We start from the raw sequence: 19,121 nt of genomic DNA on the forward strand, positions 1-19,121 counted from the left end.
ACTGCCAAAACTCTGATGAAGCCTGTTTTAAACAATTGAAATGCCTTCATTGTCTCGGCTCAGTTGAATGAATTTTCATGGCATCACATGTGACCATGCACTAAAAAAGGGGAGTTTTTATTGTTTTTTCTGTTATTGATTTTATCGCTATTATATTGTTATGGAACATCTAAAACCTCGGGGTGTTCCCGGGCAATTTATGTTAAACCCTCTTTAAACACAACAACACAGCTCTGGCCATTCTAGTTTGAGTGCCAAGTACCATATTTAGCGAGCCAATTGTGCAAATTCCAACTTCAATTAACATTTTTTTATTTCTGGAAGCACTCTGTTCTATGTTTTTGAGTTTATACAGATAGTTTACCTGCATAAATACTGAAGGTTTAGCATCAACGCGCTTCTGATTTGTGTCAGATTGTTAAACATATTAGATATTCTGTGTTTTGAAAAAGATGGCATTTATTGTACTGGAACCAATTTAGGATGAGCTCAGATGATAAAAGCAACAAGACCACTAGTTTGTTTTTTTAAAGGGGAAATTAAAAAATGTAAACCCTAACTAAAGAAAGTGCCACTATAAGACAAAGATAGGTAAGACAGTTTGTCATAGTATGCAATCTGAAGATCTGCTCAAACTCCAGAACATTTTAAATCATTGCTAAAAACTCATCTGGTGTCTTTGGCTCTCAATTCAGGATGAGATTATCTTATCCCAACAGATTTTTAATTTTACTATTACTTTTAATATTATTGTACAGAGTTCTATTTTCATTCATTTTACTATTTTATAGTGATGTATTCTTGTTTCATGTTTTGCGTTTAAACTGTGCAGCACTTTGGTCAACCATGGTTGTTTAAAATGTGCCATTTAAATAAAGTTGAATTGAATTGAATACAATAAAATTTCGTTGGTCACAAACTGCCCGGCAGCAGCATATAAATTAAAAATAAGATTAAAATATAGCAATCTAGAAGAAAATCATATAAAACAAAATGAGTTATAAAATTAGAATACCGAATTGAGAAAGCAAGAAAACAAAGGGCTTTTTCACTTCTACAGTTTAATTACTGCTCTATGACATATTTGTTGGCACTTATGGAAGACTGTAGTTTGGGGTTTATTGTTTAAGTGTTACTGGGAAATTGTGAAAAGGCTTTTTCTGCTACACAGCCATAATGAGAACCTAATTAAGAAATCAAAGATGATGCTGATTGAAGAAAAGTCAAGTGACTCAAGTGCTACAGTTTCACATGAGCTGGATTTAAGTGAGACACTTAGAGGCCTTAAGTCAGAGTTCAACACAAGTCTTTGTGTTATTTTTTACAATAAAATTCACAATAAGAATCAGTTTACAAACAAGTTAAATACCCACAATAGCACCGCAATACCTAATTGGGTTTTACGAAACTTACTGCATCTCTTAATGAGAATAAAAAACTTTAAAATGCTTCAAAACATCAGGATGAAAAATATCTGAAGCTTTTCTTATTGAAGAGTGTTGACTAGTTTCATCAAAAGATGTCTGAAAATAGACTGAAAATATGTCAGAGCAGAGCTGAATAATTTTTGAAAAGAATCAATTGTGCCTGGTTTTTAATAATTTTTATTCACATTTAAGCACAAATATAACTTGATAACTACATTTTATTTTAAATTGAACTCTTAACAATATTTTTTTTCACGATATATATAAAATCTATAATTTTAACTCATATGAAATTTCTCTGTTTATTGGAAAGCCTCCTGCGACACCCCTTCACCATCTTGCAACCCCCCACTTTGGGAGCCACTGTTAGGTTATATCAAAGGCAAAATTTGGCAGATTAAAATAAGGCTGAAAAATGTTAAAAAATGTCTAATTTGTTATTGTACTGAAGGAGTGAATGTTTTAAGTCTCTCATTTTTAAGTAGACAAATAGAGTTAAAAATAAGAAAAGCAGGATTGTTTTCAAACTATTCTAGGAAAAATAGACACACATGTTGCATGATGTGTAGAGAATAACTTCTCTTAAAAAAGTATTCAACCAGTATTTTTAAACACATTTAGGGTGGAAGAACTATTGCAGCTTCTCCTATTTGAAAATTGCAGTAGGACATATTGCAGAGTACTCTAGAGTTCAATTAACTGACCAGCCCTACATCAGATCAGAGCAAAAACACTGGACTGGTTTTTTTAGATTCTCTGGTCAAAATTTGATCCATAATAAATCCATGACAAAAAAATAAAAGTAAAGGAAAGATCTGAGGGTTTCTAGCACTAAATTACACTAAGCATGTGCTATTGAGATTTCTTAGCATAAAAAAAGTCCTACATATGACCTACCTATGCAATTAGATATTTTGTGAAAATAGTCTAATTGCAATTTTTCCCCACAATGCTGTGATTTAATATGCGATTATTTAGGTTCCTCATTTTATGTTCAACAAACATAAGCAAGAAATTAGTCTATAATATAACAAACACAATATGAGATAAAAAGTAGGGATAACTCATTTTGAAAATGATATTTTATTGCGATTTTGGCTCGTATAGCCAATTTGATATCAATTGCTATACGCAGGAGATAAATACACGAGCAAAAAAAGTTGGATTTTTGTTAAAAAGTAAAATAAAAACAACTCTTGAATGTATGAACAATGTGTAAAGCATAAAAAGGAAAAAAGATTGTATCAAACTGGTATTGTGAGGTTAAAGAAATATTGCACTGTTTGTGAGTTGAAAATTGCTGCATGCCAAATTGCAATTTTATCTAATTTGCGCTAAATTGCCCTGCCCTATTTCTGACACATATTATTGCTTATAATCATCAGTTTTAAGGAAAAAATGACGAAGCTGCATTGTTTCAAATTAAAAAAAAAACACTTTGTGGAATTCAAAATTAACATCATCTGAAAACTAAATGATTGAAAAGATGTAAACAAAGATGAGTCAATCCAAAACATCAGGTTATAAATTAGCACCATGTTTACATTTTATTGTTTAAGTAATACTACCTCCCATGTTTGTGGGGTTTATGTATTTCTCACACATTTTAAAGACTACTAGTCTTTATTAATCATTCATTTTTACTCATTTAATTCCTTCATTGTGGGAGATGTCCCTATCTCCTACCGTGTTACTGTCGTATTTTATGTTGATCACTGCCAGAAATACGCCTGACAGCGTTATTAGCTATCAATGACGATAGAAAATCAACAAATACTCTTCATTAATCACACAGGAGATGAAATGTTGTGTGTACATACCATTCAACCTTGTTTGCCTGTTAGCTCGAACTCGTAAAAATGTCTGTAGAGCAGAGAGGAAAGAAGAGAGAGAAAATGAGGATTAGACACCAGAGAAACATTTTCACATCTTCACAGGAACAGAGAGAACTTTTCAGAGTGAGATTGCTTTGGATGCTGCAGGTTAGTCTGCAGAGACTGTAGCTGGGTAAACAAACGTACGTGTCTGTTGTTTTCCACCTCCTCCATGTCTGCCAGCTTCTCTCACAGCTCTTTGAAAAGCCGCTAAAACTCTCAGCTGCAAGCTTCAGGACTCTGTCTGCAGATACCAAACATTGCTACCGCTAAACCCTCTAGACGTTATTCAGAAAGGATGGGAAAGGATTGAAAGTGGCGCCCGTTTCGGCTAACACTGTTCATGTTCGACGCCATGTTGCCTTGTTGTGATCACGTGACGCGCTGGAGACGGAAGTGAGGAGACGTCACTTGCTGTCCCGGAGAGTGGCCACTAGGGGGAAGCATGGCGTCTCATTAAATGGTCTCATTTTAATTAATGGAATGCACAACTGTAGTAATATCTCTGAAATTGAATCTCTCTACAATAAATTATATCATTTAAATTAAAAAAGGACCAAAAAATGAACATTTTTTTACTCCTTTAATTGTATTTACTGGTTTCTGTATGCAACAGATGGTACAATAATTCTCAATTTAAGGATTTTTTAAAGATAAAATTTGCTTTTTATGTAATATTTCTGCATATTATATGTATATATTTTTTTCTTATATATTTTTTTTAATTTTCATTTTCTGCTTAGTGTCATGTAGGTCTGTTCTAATCCACTTTTTAATGTTATTTTTAACTCAACAAAGTAATTTGAGGTACTTTATGTATAAAATTATCAATATGACGCCTCTCTGTTCAAAAGTAAACCCACAAATGTTTCAGTGCAAATAGTAAGAAAATGTAGGGGAATTATTGCATCAAAAAAGTAAGTGCACACAGGACTACGACAGGGTAAAATCACTCCATCAGAGGTAAAATTGTGAAATAGACTTCATCTGTATTTTCCTTGTTTAGAACAGTTATACTCGACACATGGCTCATAAGCCACATGTGGCTCATAAGCCACATGTGGCTGTTTTGTTTCCACTTGTGGCTCTCAAGTCTCATTTGAAAAAAAAATTCCCCTAGAAAACCTTAATAAATAATAATTTAGACCTTAGAAATAATCCATTGTAAGTCACATTAACTTATACAGTAGACTTTAAATGTCACAGTCCATCTTTATTTTTCATCTGTATATTCCCATTAGATTATGTGCAAGAAAGTACATGCAAAATAAATATCTCTGATGCTTGGAAAAATGGACAAAAAGTCCTGAATTTGACTTTGTGCTTCTGTTTTACCTGAAGACTCAACTAACAGTGTTGAAACAGATTTTTAATTCAACATTTTTGCCCCAATTTATTTATTTTTTTTGCCAATCATATCCCTATTCTGTCAACTCTGTCAGACACACTAAAATGCATTCAAGCTTTATTTATCAAGTCTTCAGTTATCAATAAAGTTATCCAGTATTGATATGAGCTGCTTTTTTCAGTGGATATGATATTAACATATTTAAACATATTTCCTTGCAAATTTATCCCTTTAAAAAGTGCACACAGAAACAATTACAGCCAATTCTACCAACTAATTTCTTTCAAAGAACTAAATATACAAGAATCAAAGATTATAAGTTAAATAGTTTTATTTCTATGTTTTCATGATAGATTTTGTCATATTTGCTTCACATTTATAGTTTACTGTGTTTTTTACATTGGCTTTTAAGACCACATTAAGTGAGATGGAGGGCCGTATGTGGCCCCCATGCCACCAGTTGTCCACCTCTGATCTACACTACTTCACTTGTTCATCAAATTGGATTAACAATCATTATAAAAACCAAGTCTGGTTATTGACTAATGCTTACTGTCCTACTACAAAACAAAAAAGGGAAATTATTTTTTCTGTCTCTGTGCTGCAAACATCTTGAACCCCTTTTATCCAACATTAAAACTCAATAAAATTAAAATAACATGATAAAAACTACTCGGATCACAAAGCAACTATTTTCAGCTGTTCTTGGCTTTTTCTGCTTGATTATCTATCTGCTACTTTTAATTTATGGTAGTTTTATTTTGTTTTTCAATTTATTTTACTTGCAATCTAAACTTTAAAACAAATGAGGTCAATCTTTCTATCATATTTCAAGATTATAAAGGACGAATTATAACTTAAATCTAAAAAATGCACTGCAAAAACACAGTTAAGAATGTCTGCATTAGCTCAGAAATGTAAGTAGATATTTATGAAAAAGAAACTGAAAATTTCAATCAAGTAGAACACTTTTTTAACTGCAGATTGATTCGTTCCCATACAGGTGAGTGCATGAATTTAACCCTACATTTATATAGTGAATACGGGACAGTGGGGTCATGGGTCATTCAGGATGCCTGGGTTAAGTTCCCTGCATCATTAAGAATAACAGTCTCATCATTAAGAGTGTAGCATTGAGAAATAAACTGTAGTGAGGTCACATATGTTGTCCTCTCCTCTTTCGTCACTCACATGTTCTGCACTTTGGACTCAAACCCAGAGGCCTGTAAGTCTTTAGCTACATGCTGACTAAAGCATCCTCAGTCGCAGTTATGGATGCCCTCTCGTTGACACGGAAACAGTGAGTAGGCAGCCCATCGTCCATCAGCCAGAGCCGTCATGCAGGAAGTACTTCCCCTTCTGTTCTCACCCTCCATCCGTCTCCTAACTCCCTCCTCTCCTCTGCTGAGTTATCGGCCCACATCACTACACCACACTACCGTACGTTATGACACTGAGAGTCTGCTGATAGGTCAGGATTTTAAAAGACGGTAGCCAGGGAGCAGCGACATGGACTGACAGGCAGAGAGAAGGTGGCAAAGTCTGCCATTATGCTTCATTCTCAGGGTGGTAAAAAGAGTCACCATTGACTTAATCATTTGTATAATATAAGGTGATTTCAGCAGTTTCACTTAATGAGAAAATCTACTTTATCGCTATAAGGTCTTTATGAGCTGTGTCATCCCGAACGTATGGATGTAACGTCTGTGAGGACTTAATAGTTCTTATTTTATGGTGTGAGGGGGGAAACCCACTTAACCCACAGATAGATCACAGCCAGAAGAATTACATGAACAAACTTTGATGAATTTAAGAGATAAAAGCAGTCAGGCCGCCTTTAAAGAGATCAGAAATTTAAGGGATTTGGCCTTCTGGTCAACTAAACTGCTGAGAGGGCGTAAAAACCTCGATCTGACATAATTCTCAGCTAACAACGTTGAACATCTGTCATATTTAAAGAGTTCACAGTACGATTCGGTACTTTATGGAAGTCTCATGATTTGCTACACAGTTAAAACGGCCAAAGAAGCTTGCTTGGCATTTCTGTTTTTCTATAAAATATCACTCATTGAAATTAATAAAAGAACATTAGAGCAGGGCTGTGAGGGATAGGAAGAAAAATAATAAAAGAGCTTTATAGAACTAAAAAAATACTTCTTTTTTTTTTAATAAAATGGCATGCAATCAAATGCCATTATAATGAAGCACAGCTCTGTGATGGATGCTTATTGTTTAAACTTTGGGCTGTCTAGCAGAATTTTGGACATTAGGAACACACTGGCGGTCAGTCTGTGCACTGGCAAAAATTATCTAAATATCGAGCCTTCAGCAGACTTTCTGCAGAGTGTCAGAGAGGCTGTTTGGGTTGAGAACTTTCCCCAGACTCTGCAGGTTTTCTCTCATTAATGGCATTAAAGCTCCTGAACAGATCTTTGATTCTGGTACCCTCATTCAACAAAGTGTAATGTCTTATGTCTTATACAGTACATATCTAGTACATATGAGGGCAGCGTTTTATTTAAACAAAAATGTCACGATGTCTTTTAACAGTAAAATAAAAGTCACAACCTCCTATCTCAAAATCACCACTTTTCAAAGAAGGGGAAAGAACTGTCATTTTCAAAAGTCTTTTGACACATTTTTATTAATTTAAAATTTGTAAAACCCGCTGATAGATGTAAAGGATGACCAATAGCACTGATTTATGAAAAAAATAAAATCATGACAAATATAGATAGGAGGTTTTGACCCTACACCAGTGATATTTGAATGCAAACTACCACTTTTTTTCCATATCAAGGCAGCAAACTTTCATTTCAGTGTTATGTTGCTTTGTCCAGCTTCTCCCCAAACCCCTGCATCTTATCCAGCAGGGAACCTCTACCAATTCTAGACATTTTTGTGTGTAAAAAGAGGCTTTAGTATATATTTGTGTGGGTGTGTGTGCCTGTGGGTGTGACCTGGTATCTGTCAGAGTGGTGGATGTCTTCAGACGACAGCGGTGAGACCACAGGAGACTCTCCCTCACGCTTGATGTGCACCGACAACAGCATCGACTGGAGAAGAAGAGAGAGATAATCAAAACATACGTCAATACGCAGATGATACTGTTAGATTTACCTGTGGAGCTACAAATGCAGAGAAACATCTTCTCACTATTAATAGTGTTAGGAACTCATTTCCAATAAATTTCAGGTGTTGTGGAAAATGTAAATAAAAACAGAATGCATTGATTTTGTCATTGTTTTAATTGGTGTGCATTGCATTTATGATGTAAAGCATTTAATAGCAGCAGGTGCTATATAAATAATTATATTTTGTTTACAAACCTCTTAAAACCAATATTTAATTCACAGTCGAACATTAACAACATATCAGATGTTAAGAGTGACATTTTTACCATTTCATGAAAAATATATTCTTGCTTTGAATTTGATGGCTGTAACACATCTTTTAAAAAAAGTAGGGACAGGACAACAAAGGTTGCAAAAGTGGTACTAACGAAGAACAGCTGGATGCCAATTAGGTTAATTTGTAACAGGTCAGTAACATGGCTGAGTATAAAGGGAGCACTTTAGAGACAACAAGTATCTGAGAAGTGTAAAATGGGCAGAGGTTCATTAATCTGCAAAAAATGGCCAAAAATAGTGGAACAATTTCAGAAAAATGTTCCTTAACATAACCCTTAACATCTCACTAACATAATATCATCAAAAGATTCAGAGATGCTGGAGAAATCTCTGTGTGCAAAGGACAAGGTTAAAGGTCAATATTGGACGATTGTGATCTTTGGGCCCTCAGGCAGCACTGCATTAAAAACAGGCATGATTCTGTATTGGAAATCACTGCATGGGCTCAGGAGCACTTCCAGAAATAACTGTCAACACAGTTGTCCATGCCATCCACAAATGTAAGTCAAAGCTTTATCAGGCAAAGAAGAAGCCATATGGGAACATGACCCAGAAACACCACCATCTTCTCTGGACCAAAGCCCATTTAAAATGAACTGAAGCAAAATGGAAAACTGTTCTGTGGTCAGATAAATAGAAATTAGATTTCTTTTCTGGAAACCAGGGATGCCATGTCCTGTTGACCAGAGGGGAGAGGGACCATCCAGCTTGTTATCAGCTTATAGTTCATAAGCCTGCATCTCTGATGGTATGGGGTTGCATTAGTGCCTATGGTGTGGGCAGCTTACACATATGGAAAAGAACTATCAATGCAGAGATTTAGATGGAGGTTTTAGAGCTACATATGCTCCCATCTAGATGTCTTTTCATTTTTTTATAAACACCTGTCAATTCTTCTTGGTTCTCCTGGATGTAAAAGAACATCTGTACTTAGTCTGCAGGTGACTTTGATATTTTGCAGAATTTTATTTTATTTATTTATTTTTTTAAAGATATATTTTCAGGCTTTTTTGTGCCTTCATTAGAAAGAGGAGGACAACGGACAGAGTCAGAAACAGGGTCAAGACATGCGGCAAAGGGCCTCAGGCTGGACCCGAACCTGGGCCGCCCGCGCACATGGGGAGCGCCTTTAACCACTAGGCCACCTGCTCCCCGATTTTGCAGATTTTTTTCTTCCCATTAAAACAAGCTGTAAAATTTCATTGGAAATCAGAAATCTGCTTAATTGCTAATATGAATGTCCCGTCTTTGCAGTATTACTATTGCGTTTATAGTTGTTTTGAAGGTTGAAGGTAGATACCCACATTTCTGCACAGATGTGTACGCACTCATCAGTGAGTAAAAGAACTACTGTAAAGCCTTATAATTCAGGATTTGTACAGCACTGATTTTTTTTCCTTTAATTAATTAAGTATGTTGTCTCCATGTTGGCTTGTGGCCAATCACAAACACGAGTAATTCGGTATCAAAAAATCTTTCAATGCCAACATTACACATTTTCATTTAATAATCAATTAATATGGTGTAAATTTCAGTCCATATGCTTAATGCAAATACACCCTAATATGCTCTTGCTGCAGTATTATTGCATATTTTCCACATTGCACTTGCATATTTTCTTAATAGACATCCTATAGGTTCTGAAAGCACACAATTTCTGCACCCTGCATAGAAATTTAGAACACAATTATCAAGAAAAAAGCTTTAATCTTTACAGAAATAAAACAGATCCATTAAACAGACAAAATCAGGAATTGGAAAGTTTAACCTTGGAGAATTTTCAGAGTTGTACTGCCACAGATGCTGAAAGAGACACATCATTGATGACGACTGTAACCTGCCTGACTTTGTCCATAAAGCCCCTTCCACTGATTAGAGTTAATGTTTATGAGACGTTAAGAAGAGTTAGGGAGGAACGAGGGATTGAACGGAGAGAAGGACCAGAGAGGAGGAGGAGGAAGGGTAAACATCTGAGAAGGAGGAGCGTAACTGTCTGACATTACAGGATGCTGCCTGTCTATAAATCTGTCTCACAACACTTTGCAGAAGCACACACACACAGTTTTACTCTCAGAGACACACATATTTCCTCTTCTAACCCACTCTGTGACAAAGACAATCCAGGGAATTCCTCAAGTGAAGAACAAGTGAGTGGATAATGATGTGAAAGAAAGAGAAGAAGGGAGCAAAAGAGAGGAAATATCATCTTTTTACAAGGCTAAGCCCTGACAGAGCTGTAGTATATGTATGCTTATGTCTTGCTGCTGGGTTTTTACAAGGCAGCTATGAAATATTTGTATTTACAGTCGTCTCCTATTAATCAAGTGGAAAGGGGCAGAGCAGAGGCTTAAGTGCTCGACAGCAGTAATCTAATAATAATATGTGAGAAATGACCAACCTCCAGTGCTGCCACAGTAAATTGGACATTATGCATGATGCTTTTATGCCTCTGTGTGAGTGTGTATGTGTGATAGTGTGTGTAGAAATGAGTGTGTATGTGGTCTTTTTTTCTCTTTTACACAGGTTTAAAAAGGTCGGGAATCATTTACCCGGGGGCGTTCTGGGAATATGCTCAAGTTTTATCATTAGAATATGACATTTAACGGTATTCTGCAAAGACATTATAAATGAAGATCTCTCATTGAAATTTTGGTCTTTTAAACCAACCAATTAAATCAACATGCAAAGAGATCAGCTGCAAAAAGGTTGCATTTAAAGGCTACATTCAGATGAGTAAATGGATTAAGACTGCACGGAGAGGGACTTTTAAACCTAGAATTGACCCAAAATACAGTAATACGGCATCCCATGGGATTCAAACTATTCTTACATTTGCATATCTAGCTTTTCTACATGTAAATAAATAGCGTATTATATCCTAGGCCAGTGTTAGCACTGTAAATCGTATACTGTTGGAGAGCCTGTTTATTTCCGCTTGAAATGGTGCCACATTTGTAAGGATCATGCATTTGTGGGATGAGCAGCAGAGCTGAGTACAGGGGTTGCACCCATAAGAAAATTTGCCAAATCTTCCCTGCCGATGCCAAACAGCTTATTCTGATATTGCCTCTTGTTTGGTGGATTGAAGTCTGAAGAAACAAAACATTTTGGCAATTTCACAATTGATTCATTTAGCAAACAGGAGCCTCCATACAACATCCTGGCACATCCTCCAGCCTGGTCACGCACTGCTGTGGGATGGCATCCCATTCTTTAACCAGCATTTGTCGCAAGTCAGCCACTGTGGTTGTGTTTGGCATTGTCAGAGAAGATTTAGCCATTTTTAACTTCTGCGACTTCTATCCTCTCATCTTTTTATTCATTTGTTATTTATGTGTTCATCTTGTGTTTTGTTGTCCTTTAATGACCTCTGCTTGTTGATCTATCAGTGTTGATATGTTACAGTTCAGCTTTCATTATTGTGGACATGAGTGAGCTGCAAATGAATTGCCCTCTTGGGATCAATAAAGTTGTCTGAATTTGAATCTGAATCTGAATTAAACAGGAGGCAGGAGCTCTAAATCTTTTAGCATGCATGATATATCACATCGAACATGTATCGTGCTGCCCTGCAGGGATCTCATGTTTTCAGTCTAATCCTCTCACCTTAGCTAAGAAAGGAGCATACAAAGTGGGCCAAACACCCCATAAGAAGGTGCGTTAAGGTTAATCTCCAGTCTAAAAGGGGCGGGTGGTGCACCGCTGTGACTAGATGACAACAACAGACCTGAGCGCTTCAGACTGGCCCTCAACATTCAGCACGGCCTCACGCTGAATACTAAACAACATCAGTTAGATGCACAGTCACGACCAGAGACGAAGGCCACGTTCACTGCTGCTCTGTCTGCCTTTCTCAAGTACAAGCCCACACACAGTGCAGTGAGAACCGCTTTAAGCCTGGGTCAGCACCCTGAGGTGTGTGGGAATGAAAACAGCCCCTCCGAATGACTTTATGGCTGCGTTTATGAGCACACTGGATGATCGTTTTCTGCAAAAAGGGCAACTCCCGTTTTTAGTTGGATTTCAATTTTGGCTGATGAATGGAAGCGAGGAAGCCCCTGATTGTATTGGGGTGGCACAGTTGCATCAGTTTTACCCTCTGGAATGTCTGCTTGTTAGATTCATGAAACTGTCTTCCTAAAAAATGTCTGTTCTTCTTTTCCTATTCCATCTGTATCTCAGCCTCTCTAATTGGGACAATCACAGTACAGTGCTTCTTGGCTCCACTGCCTGTTGGACAAGGAGAGACTGGCACTTGTGTTTGTGTGTGAGAGAGAGAGTATCAGATGTGGGGCTGCAGTACAGCTGATTCCCCCCTCAGTGCAGCCGAGAGGAACGCAGGCAGCAGAGTAACAGCTCTGAGTTAGACAGTTCAAAATACATTGCAAATATCTAATTCTATTTTTAACAGGATAGAAGACGTAGGCACTCAATAGTGGGTATTTTTCTCATAGCATGCCCAAAAAGCATGCAAATGTCAGATATTTCATTGCATCATGCAGAACTGGATGTTGACTGTCAATGCTGCAAGGGTATGCTGAGTCAAATGAGAGATTTGTTTACAGGGTAGCAAGTGTGGCCTAAAGTTTGAACTAATTTCATGGTCAAATGTGAGGAAAAACGCTAAAAGAGTGGTACATCAAAAAGAAGCACTGGTATTGGCATTGGAGTTGGCTAAATAGCTATTTAAAAAAAATCAGTATCCTTACAGACCCTAATTTTCACAGTTGGTGCATCTCTACTTCAACATAATTCTCTTCCCTGTAAATTTCAGTCTTCCCCTGAAACACCAGTGAGGGCAACACAGTTTACAATGACATCTTGACATCTTTATGTAGGGCCCTATGAGCTTTGTCAGTCTTCTTTGTTTCTTGTTCCTTGTCAAAGTCAGCACGAGCAAAAGAAAGGAAAATAGAAACAGTGCATCAAAGTTAAAACAGCCTATTGCATTGTGCTGGAGCGCTCCCATGAAAACTGATAGACAAGAATCAAGGTTTTTTGTCTCTTATGTCTGCTTTGCATGCTGTTATGACATACTATTATGTCCCATTACCAATGGCACATCGTCTAAATGGCACAAAAACATTTTCAACATTATGGTAGCAAAATGGGGCCACCAGTCTTGATGGAGTCCTCTTTACCTGACTGATGTGGTTTTCTAAAGCCTTGGTACTTTTATATCATTAAAACAATGGGAGCTTGTCAAACATGCATCTCAGCATTTAAATCTATGACAGCAGCAGCAAATAAAAACAGATTATAAATACATTGTAGAAATAAATTAGACTTTATCTCACCTTGGGGGTTCCTGGAGTGGCAGCTCCATCCTTGGGTGAGGGGTTCTTACTGCTGGAGAGAAAGAAGAAACAGAATCAGTGGGTTTGTCTAGTTGTGTTGCAAAGTGTTGAATCTGGCATGCCTGTGTGCTTGTTTGGTAGATCTCTGACAGGTCATTCATTTTTAAGATACTCAGTTCTTCAGTCAGGAAAACTCTCTTCATACATTTAAACATTTTATTGTAAACAGACTTACAGTTTTATGTTGTGGAGAAGACTCTACTCTAAAGATGGGTTAGTCAAGCAGCACGCTTTGACTTTGCATGCCTAGAAACCCCCACATGGAAAGAAACATCTATGACAACATGCATTTAGTACAATAAAATTAGTTCGAAAGCAATTAATCCATCTGAATGAATCTGAATAGGAGGGTGCAACAAGCTTTATGCTAAAAAGGAGGAGGCTGGGGTGGAGGAGGTTAAGCTGTGAAAGAGCTGTGATTGGCTGTGAGAGCTGGGAGGCAATAATTAGGATCAGCTGGCCATCAGCTGATCATGGCTGGGCGTATGACTATCATGACTATCATTTTTTAAAAATGTTTCCTGGCATTTCAATGGAAATCATTAAATATCCAGTGTTTTTAATTACTTAGTCATGGTCCTTCTGATACACCTGTATAACATAATTTTATTTTTGTACCTCTTGGTTTTCTATGCAAAGATTCTTGAATTTATCCATTAAAATTGTAGATTTAACTAAACTGATAGCATGGACATGCTGGATAACAGGGATAACTGTTAAAATGCCAAAATCTGGCTCTGATTCTGACTTGCAGAATCTTTTAATAGAGATAAATCAAGAGGTGCATGAACCATGAATGCAAGAATCAACACTGTTTAAATGCAGTTGTCATTTCCAGCATTCAAAGTGACTCAGCAAGGATGTCTGTGTAGGTTTTCATTCATTCAGGTCACAGTTAGCCAAATCGCTCAATCCAAAAAGGGCAACTGGACTTGGTTTAAGAACCTAGGACAGAACTTGAACGAAGTCCAGGATCCATTGATTTGACTCACTTATGATGGTAAGTTTCTTTAAATGTTTTAGCTGGCATTAATGAGTTTCTCTGATGTGATTGGTGAGTAGAATATAAGTTAGTGGTTGTTTAGTTTCAGTTGTCTCTATTAAATGTCTTTGTGTGTGGCTAACATGTCTGTTTCTGTGCTGTGCAGGTGTACCTGTGAGTGTGCATCCGTGCATGTGTGTAATGTGTTTGTGCATGTCATGTGTGTGTGAAGGCGTAACAGCGGCCCTCACCTCCACCAACAAAGAGAATAAACATGGGTGACACAGTCAAGCTGCTGTGTAATGCAGGGAAATCTGCCAACACCACCACCTCTCCCCCCCTTTTCTATCTCTGTCTCTGTCATCTCTGGCTCCGTCTCCCACTATCTCTCTTTTATTCATTACCTGGAGCCTCTGCAGAGGCATCAACAATAACAGCCACCTCCACCTGCTCGTTGACGGTGTCAAACAGCGACAAGAGGCGGGGGGGAGGCAGGAAGAGAGAGAGAGAGAGGGGACAGCCGCTGCATGCCTGCTGCGATGGGAGAAAATTGCCACAGTGACAGAGAGGGCTGATAGAGAGATGAAAGGGAGCAAAAATAAGAAAAGAGGCAGAAGGAGATGAAATGGTGAGGTGAGAGAAAGAAGGTTTGTGCAATATAAAGAGAAGGATCGAGCGAGGGAAAGATGAAAGAAGACAGAAAACAAGAGAAAGAAAGAGAGGGGGTGATGGGAGACTTGGTGTGTCTTGCCTCTGTTTGCCTGGTTCTATGAATTTTTGATGGCGAGGGTTATAGGTTTGGAAATTCCGGCTGCCTGACGCGTCAAAGCAAGGAGACGAGGGTGGAAATGAGGAGCACGGCAGAGAGGAACAAACACAGACAGACAGACAGACAGAAAGGAAAGAGGGAATGTGAGTGGAGACAAAGCAATTTGAAAAATGTTATAACAATGATGGACAGGGGGGCCTTTTGGAAAATCTAAAAACCTACTGTCTCCCCTTAGTTCCTGTCATTCTTTGCCTTAACATAAGTCAAAACCAGGGGAGGGTTTAATGATTCTGAGGTCACAGGAAAAGACCACTATGAAAACCTGCATCCCCATCTGAATTTAAAAGCACTCATCTGTGATTTAGAAGTAGTTCCATTCAGGAAAACCGCCCTCTCTCCCAAACCTGATTAAATCTGCATCAATCCTTCACCAGCACAGACAGACTGAGTTTGAGTGACAGCTAGCAGAGGCCTCTGTCCCGCCCACATCCTCCTCTCCTTAAAGAGGAGAGAGACAGAGAGAGGGGAGGAATGAAGGGATGCTGCTAACCTAGATACTGATTGCTTTTTGCCTTTTTTGTCATCTGCAGGAGAAGGAGAGTCAAATTGATTTTAGAGGAAGAAGAAGAAGAGGAGCTGAGGTATAAAGAGGAAGGGGGTGAAGGGGTATGTAGATTATTTTACCCCCATGAGCATCCTGACATGTTCAGGTGTATGATAGGTTTCTATTTGCTCAACTGTATGTGTGTTTGTTTGTGGTTTCCATGTCTATGCACAAAGTAGAAACTGTAAGGACAGAGATGTACATGCTGTTTGACACTGCATTGGCGTTGAATATCCATTGGTGCTAAAAAATAGAATCAGATCTTCCTTTTTTGGCATCACTTAGAGCAGAACTATTCACTTTAGAGCTATTATAGTATTTCAAATCATTGTGATTGATTTTACAGTTGATTTTAATTTGTATGTCCCTGATAACTTGCTTCTTCATCTCTCATTCCTCTGTGCCTTCTGTGTTTGCACACTGCCCTGCAGGCTCATGCCCTTATATGGGTACAAAAGTGGCCTTTCTCAATGCCGATTAGAGGGAATGTGCATGTGCTTCCACCTTACAAGAACCTCATTAACTTAAGAACATAGGCAGAGGTGACTTTACCATTAGGCAAAAGTAGGAACTTACCTGGGGCCCCTTCAACACAAAATACAGTTAACCCTCTCTGCTGCACTGGTCTGTATTCTGGGAGTACGACTTTTCAGTGGTTAAAACACTCATTAAAAGTGTGAAATGACAAGTAAACTGTCATGTTATAGTAGCATCAGAGCCAGCTACAAATAATAAAAACAAATAAAATGTAAATAATTACGTAAAATATGATGAGAAATATGACATAAAATTGAGATTTTTTCTGGAATTTGTTTGGAAATTTTCAGGTATATTAATGGAAACTAGGGAAATATTTAAGAGAATATGAGATATAGGGAAACAATTTTTGGGGCATTTTTTTTTAAATTTATAGGTATTTTGATGGAAATTTGGGGAACTGATCGGGAATTTAGGTGAAATGTCCATTGAGTTTTTCATCGAAATTTCATAAAATTTATTTGGTTGTTTTGGAGGATTGTGCATTTTCATGAAATTTTGGAGATGAAAAATCTTAGGGAGAATTTGCTTGAAATTTTTCAGGAGGAGGGGACATTTTATTTATATGTTTAGACTTTGTGATAAAGTTTCACTGGAATATATAATAAATATTTAATGAAATTCTGAGATGTGTTTTATGAAATACTTTTTAAAATGGTTAATAATTTTCAGAGACATTTGAGATTATTTCTTTGAAATTTCTGGAAATCTGTATGGATTTGATAAAATTTTGTAAAAACTTCCAGTAAATCTGTGTGTGTTGCATAAATGTTGTCCATGTTTGTCTTTAATCAATCCTTGTTGAAATCCTCTTTTTAAAAAAATAATTTTTAATTTGAAAAACACCATACAAAAGTAATTTGGTGTGACTGATATTTAACTAAATATTCAATAATTAATAATCTATGAATATATTATCAAAGATTTATATAAATTTGCCACTTTTTTTAAGGACTTTTCGTTGATAAAACATGGCCAAAATATTGTAAAAAAAATCCAAAATAGAAAAGAATAAAAATGATTAAAATTTCATGTTTAAAAAATACAAATAAATATGCAAATTTAGTATTAAATATCACTGAAGTCTACAAGCGGATATTCTGAAATCCGCCTTGACATTTCAATGTTTAAAAATCACCTAACAGTCATTTTAGTTAGTTTTTACATCAATTTAAAGGTTAGACTTTCTTTGATAAGAATTTTAAAGGGGGAAGAAAGATGGATGTGGAGGGCCTCATGTCAATACTCACCCAGGGCCCCAAAATAACTAAATGCACCGCTGCACATAGGTGCAAACAATGTGGCAGTTTAAGAATGTGCCATGCATCCCATGTCGGTTTCTCTTGTAAAGATATTCTAAGACGATACAGGTGAATGAGGCCCAGTTTTTAGATAACATGCATAGTTTGCTTAGGATATCTGGTGATTAAAATCAAAAGATGACCCAAAATTTGGTGCCTTGGTCTAAAAACAGGTAATGATATTGATATATTCACTCAGATTGTATCAAAATTTAAAGCTCTGGTATTGTTGCAGCCCTAATTCTTACACACACATGCATGCAGCAAACAAAAGGATGAAAATAAACCTGAAAAACCAGAGAAAAGAGGAGTAGATACTTCTAGAAAAGACCAGGCTCACACATTTCTCACAGCAGCATATTCAAACAAGCACACACCTTCGTTTCCATACCCAGAGCTCTTTCATTCGGCCGCGCTGGTCGTCATTAAAGGCAGATTTACTACAAATTGGACCAAATTCCCACTGTCACTTTCAATGAAGGCTGCTAGCATGCAGAGAGCCCAGACAGGGGGAGACAGCATGTGTGAGTCTGTGTGTGTGTGATATAGAATGAGACGGCTATGTGAAATAAAACAGGCAGAACACTTTTAGCTTTTATTCTTTCTCCTATACTTCACACACAGAGTTAAACTGAGCCTCTTTGTGTCTGGAAACTTTAATAAAATATCTCCCATATCATCCTTCTCTGTTCCCTCGTAGGTATGCAGGTTTAGGACGGGTTCATGGCGAGAGTCTAAATCAGTCAGCCATGACTTAGCCACCAGGCCATCTCACCCAGGATGACGCTATTTCCTTAAATAACCACCTGTGTGTGTTAGTGTGTGTGTGTATTAGGCTTACACAGTGTGTCAGACCCACACAGGGAAGGGCAGATGACTAACCTTTATTAATTATTGAAACACACACACACACCACCTCAGATTAGACAGTGATGGATGGATGACCCTCGCTCATTCTGTTCTCTGTCCCCTGCTAAAAATTTCAGCCAAACATCTTGACTTTTTTGAAGACATGCCTATGTGCTCATTTGAGACGGGCCCTTTTTTTTTGCCACTTTCCGCCCATTTAAGCTGTTTTTTGCTATTAAATGCCTCTGTTCCCCCATTTTCCCACCTATAACAGCTTTTTGCCCATTTTAGTCACTTTTCACTCATTTTTGCCACTTTTTGACCACCAGTAACTCATTTTTTGTGACTTTGCACCCAATTTTGCCACTTTTCACCCAGTACTGTCCATTATATGCCTTTTTTGCCCACTTTTCCCCATATTTGCCACCCTTCACTTATTTTCATTGCCACTTTAACCCATTTTTGCCACTTTTCACCATTTAGATTGTGGCTCTTGCAAGGCATTTTTCATTAACTTGGCTCTTTGGTTGAGCAGAGTTGTGTAACACTGCTCTAGAACATTTAAGAGATCAGACACTGATGTTTGATGAGAATGTCTGGCTCACAGTCCCCATTCCAGACCATCCCAGAGGTTCTTGAGGGGTTGAAGTCAGGGATCTGTGT

The 19,121-nt window shown here is 37.4% G+C and overlaps 1 protein-coding gene across 5 annotated transcripts in view; it reads right to left on the bottom strand.

The window, feature by feature from the left end:
* rnf220a (ring finger protein 220a) overlaps window positions 1-19,121 on the bottom strand; it is a 265,577-nt gene that overhangs the window by 40,507 nt on the left and 205,949 nt on the right. For 2 of the 5 annotated variants that reach the window (XM_041803399.1, XM_041803396.1), the window contains exons 4-6: window positions 13,357-13,405; window positions 7,610-7,705; window positions 3,248-3,290 (exon numbers count right to left, since the gene is read on the bottom strand). In XM_041803399.1, the coding sequence (XP_041659333.1) occupies window positions 3,248-3,290; window positions 7,610-7,705; window positions 13,357-13,405 (188 nt within the window). Of the gene's footprint in view, window positions 1-3,247; window positions 3,291-3,448; window positions 3,700-7,609; window positions 7,706-13,356; window positions 13,409-19,121 lie in introns of those variants that run through there. The other 3 variants (XM_041803397.1, XM_041803395.1, XM_041803400.1) reach the window with 2 other exon arrangements.

This window comes from Cheilinus undulatus, linkage group 13 (assembly GCF_018320785.1).
Source record: "Cheilinus undulatus linkage group 13, ASM1832078v1, whole genome shotgun sequence".
Classification (NCBI taxonomy): Eukaryota; Metazoa; Chordata; class Actinopteri; order Labriformes; family Labridae; genus Cheilinus; species Cheilinus undulatus.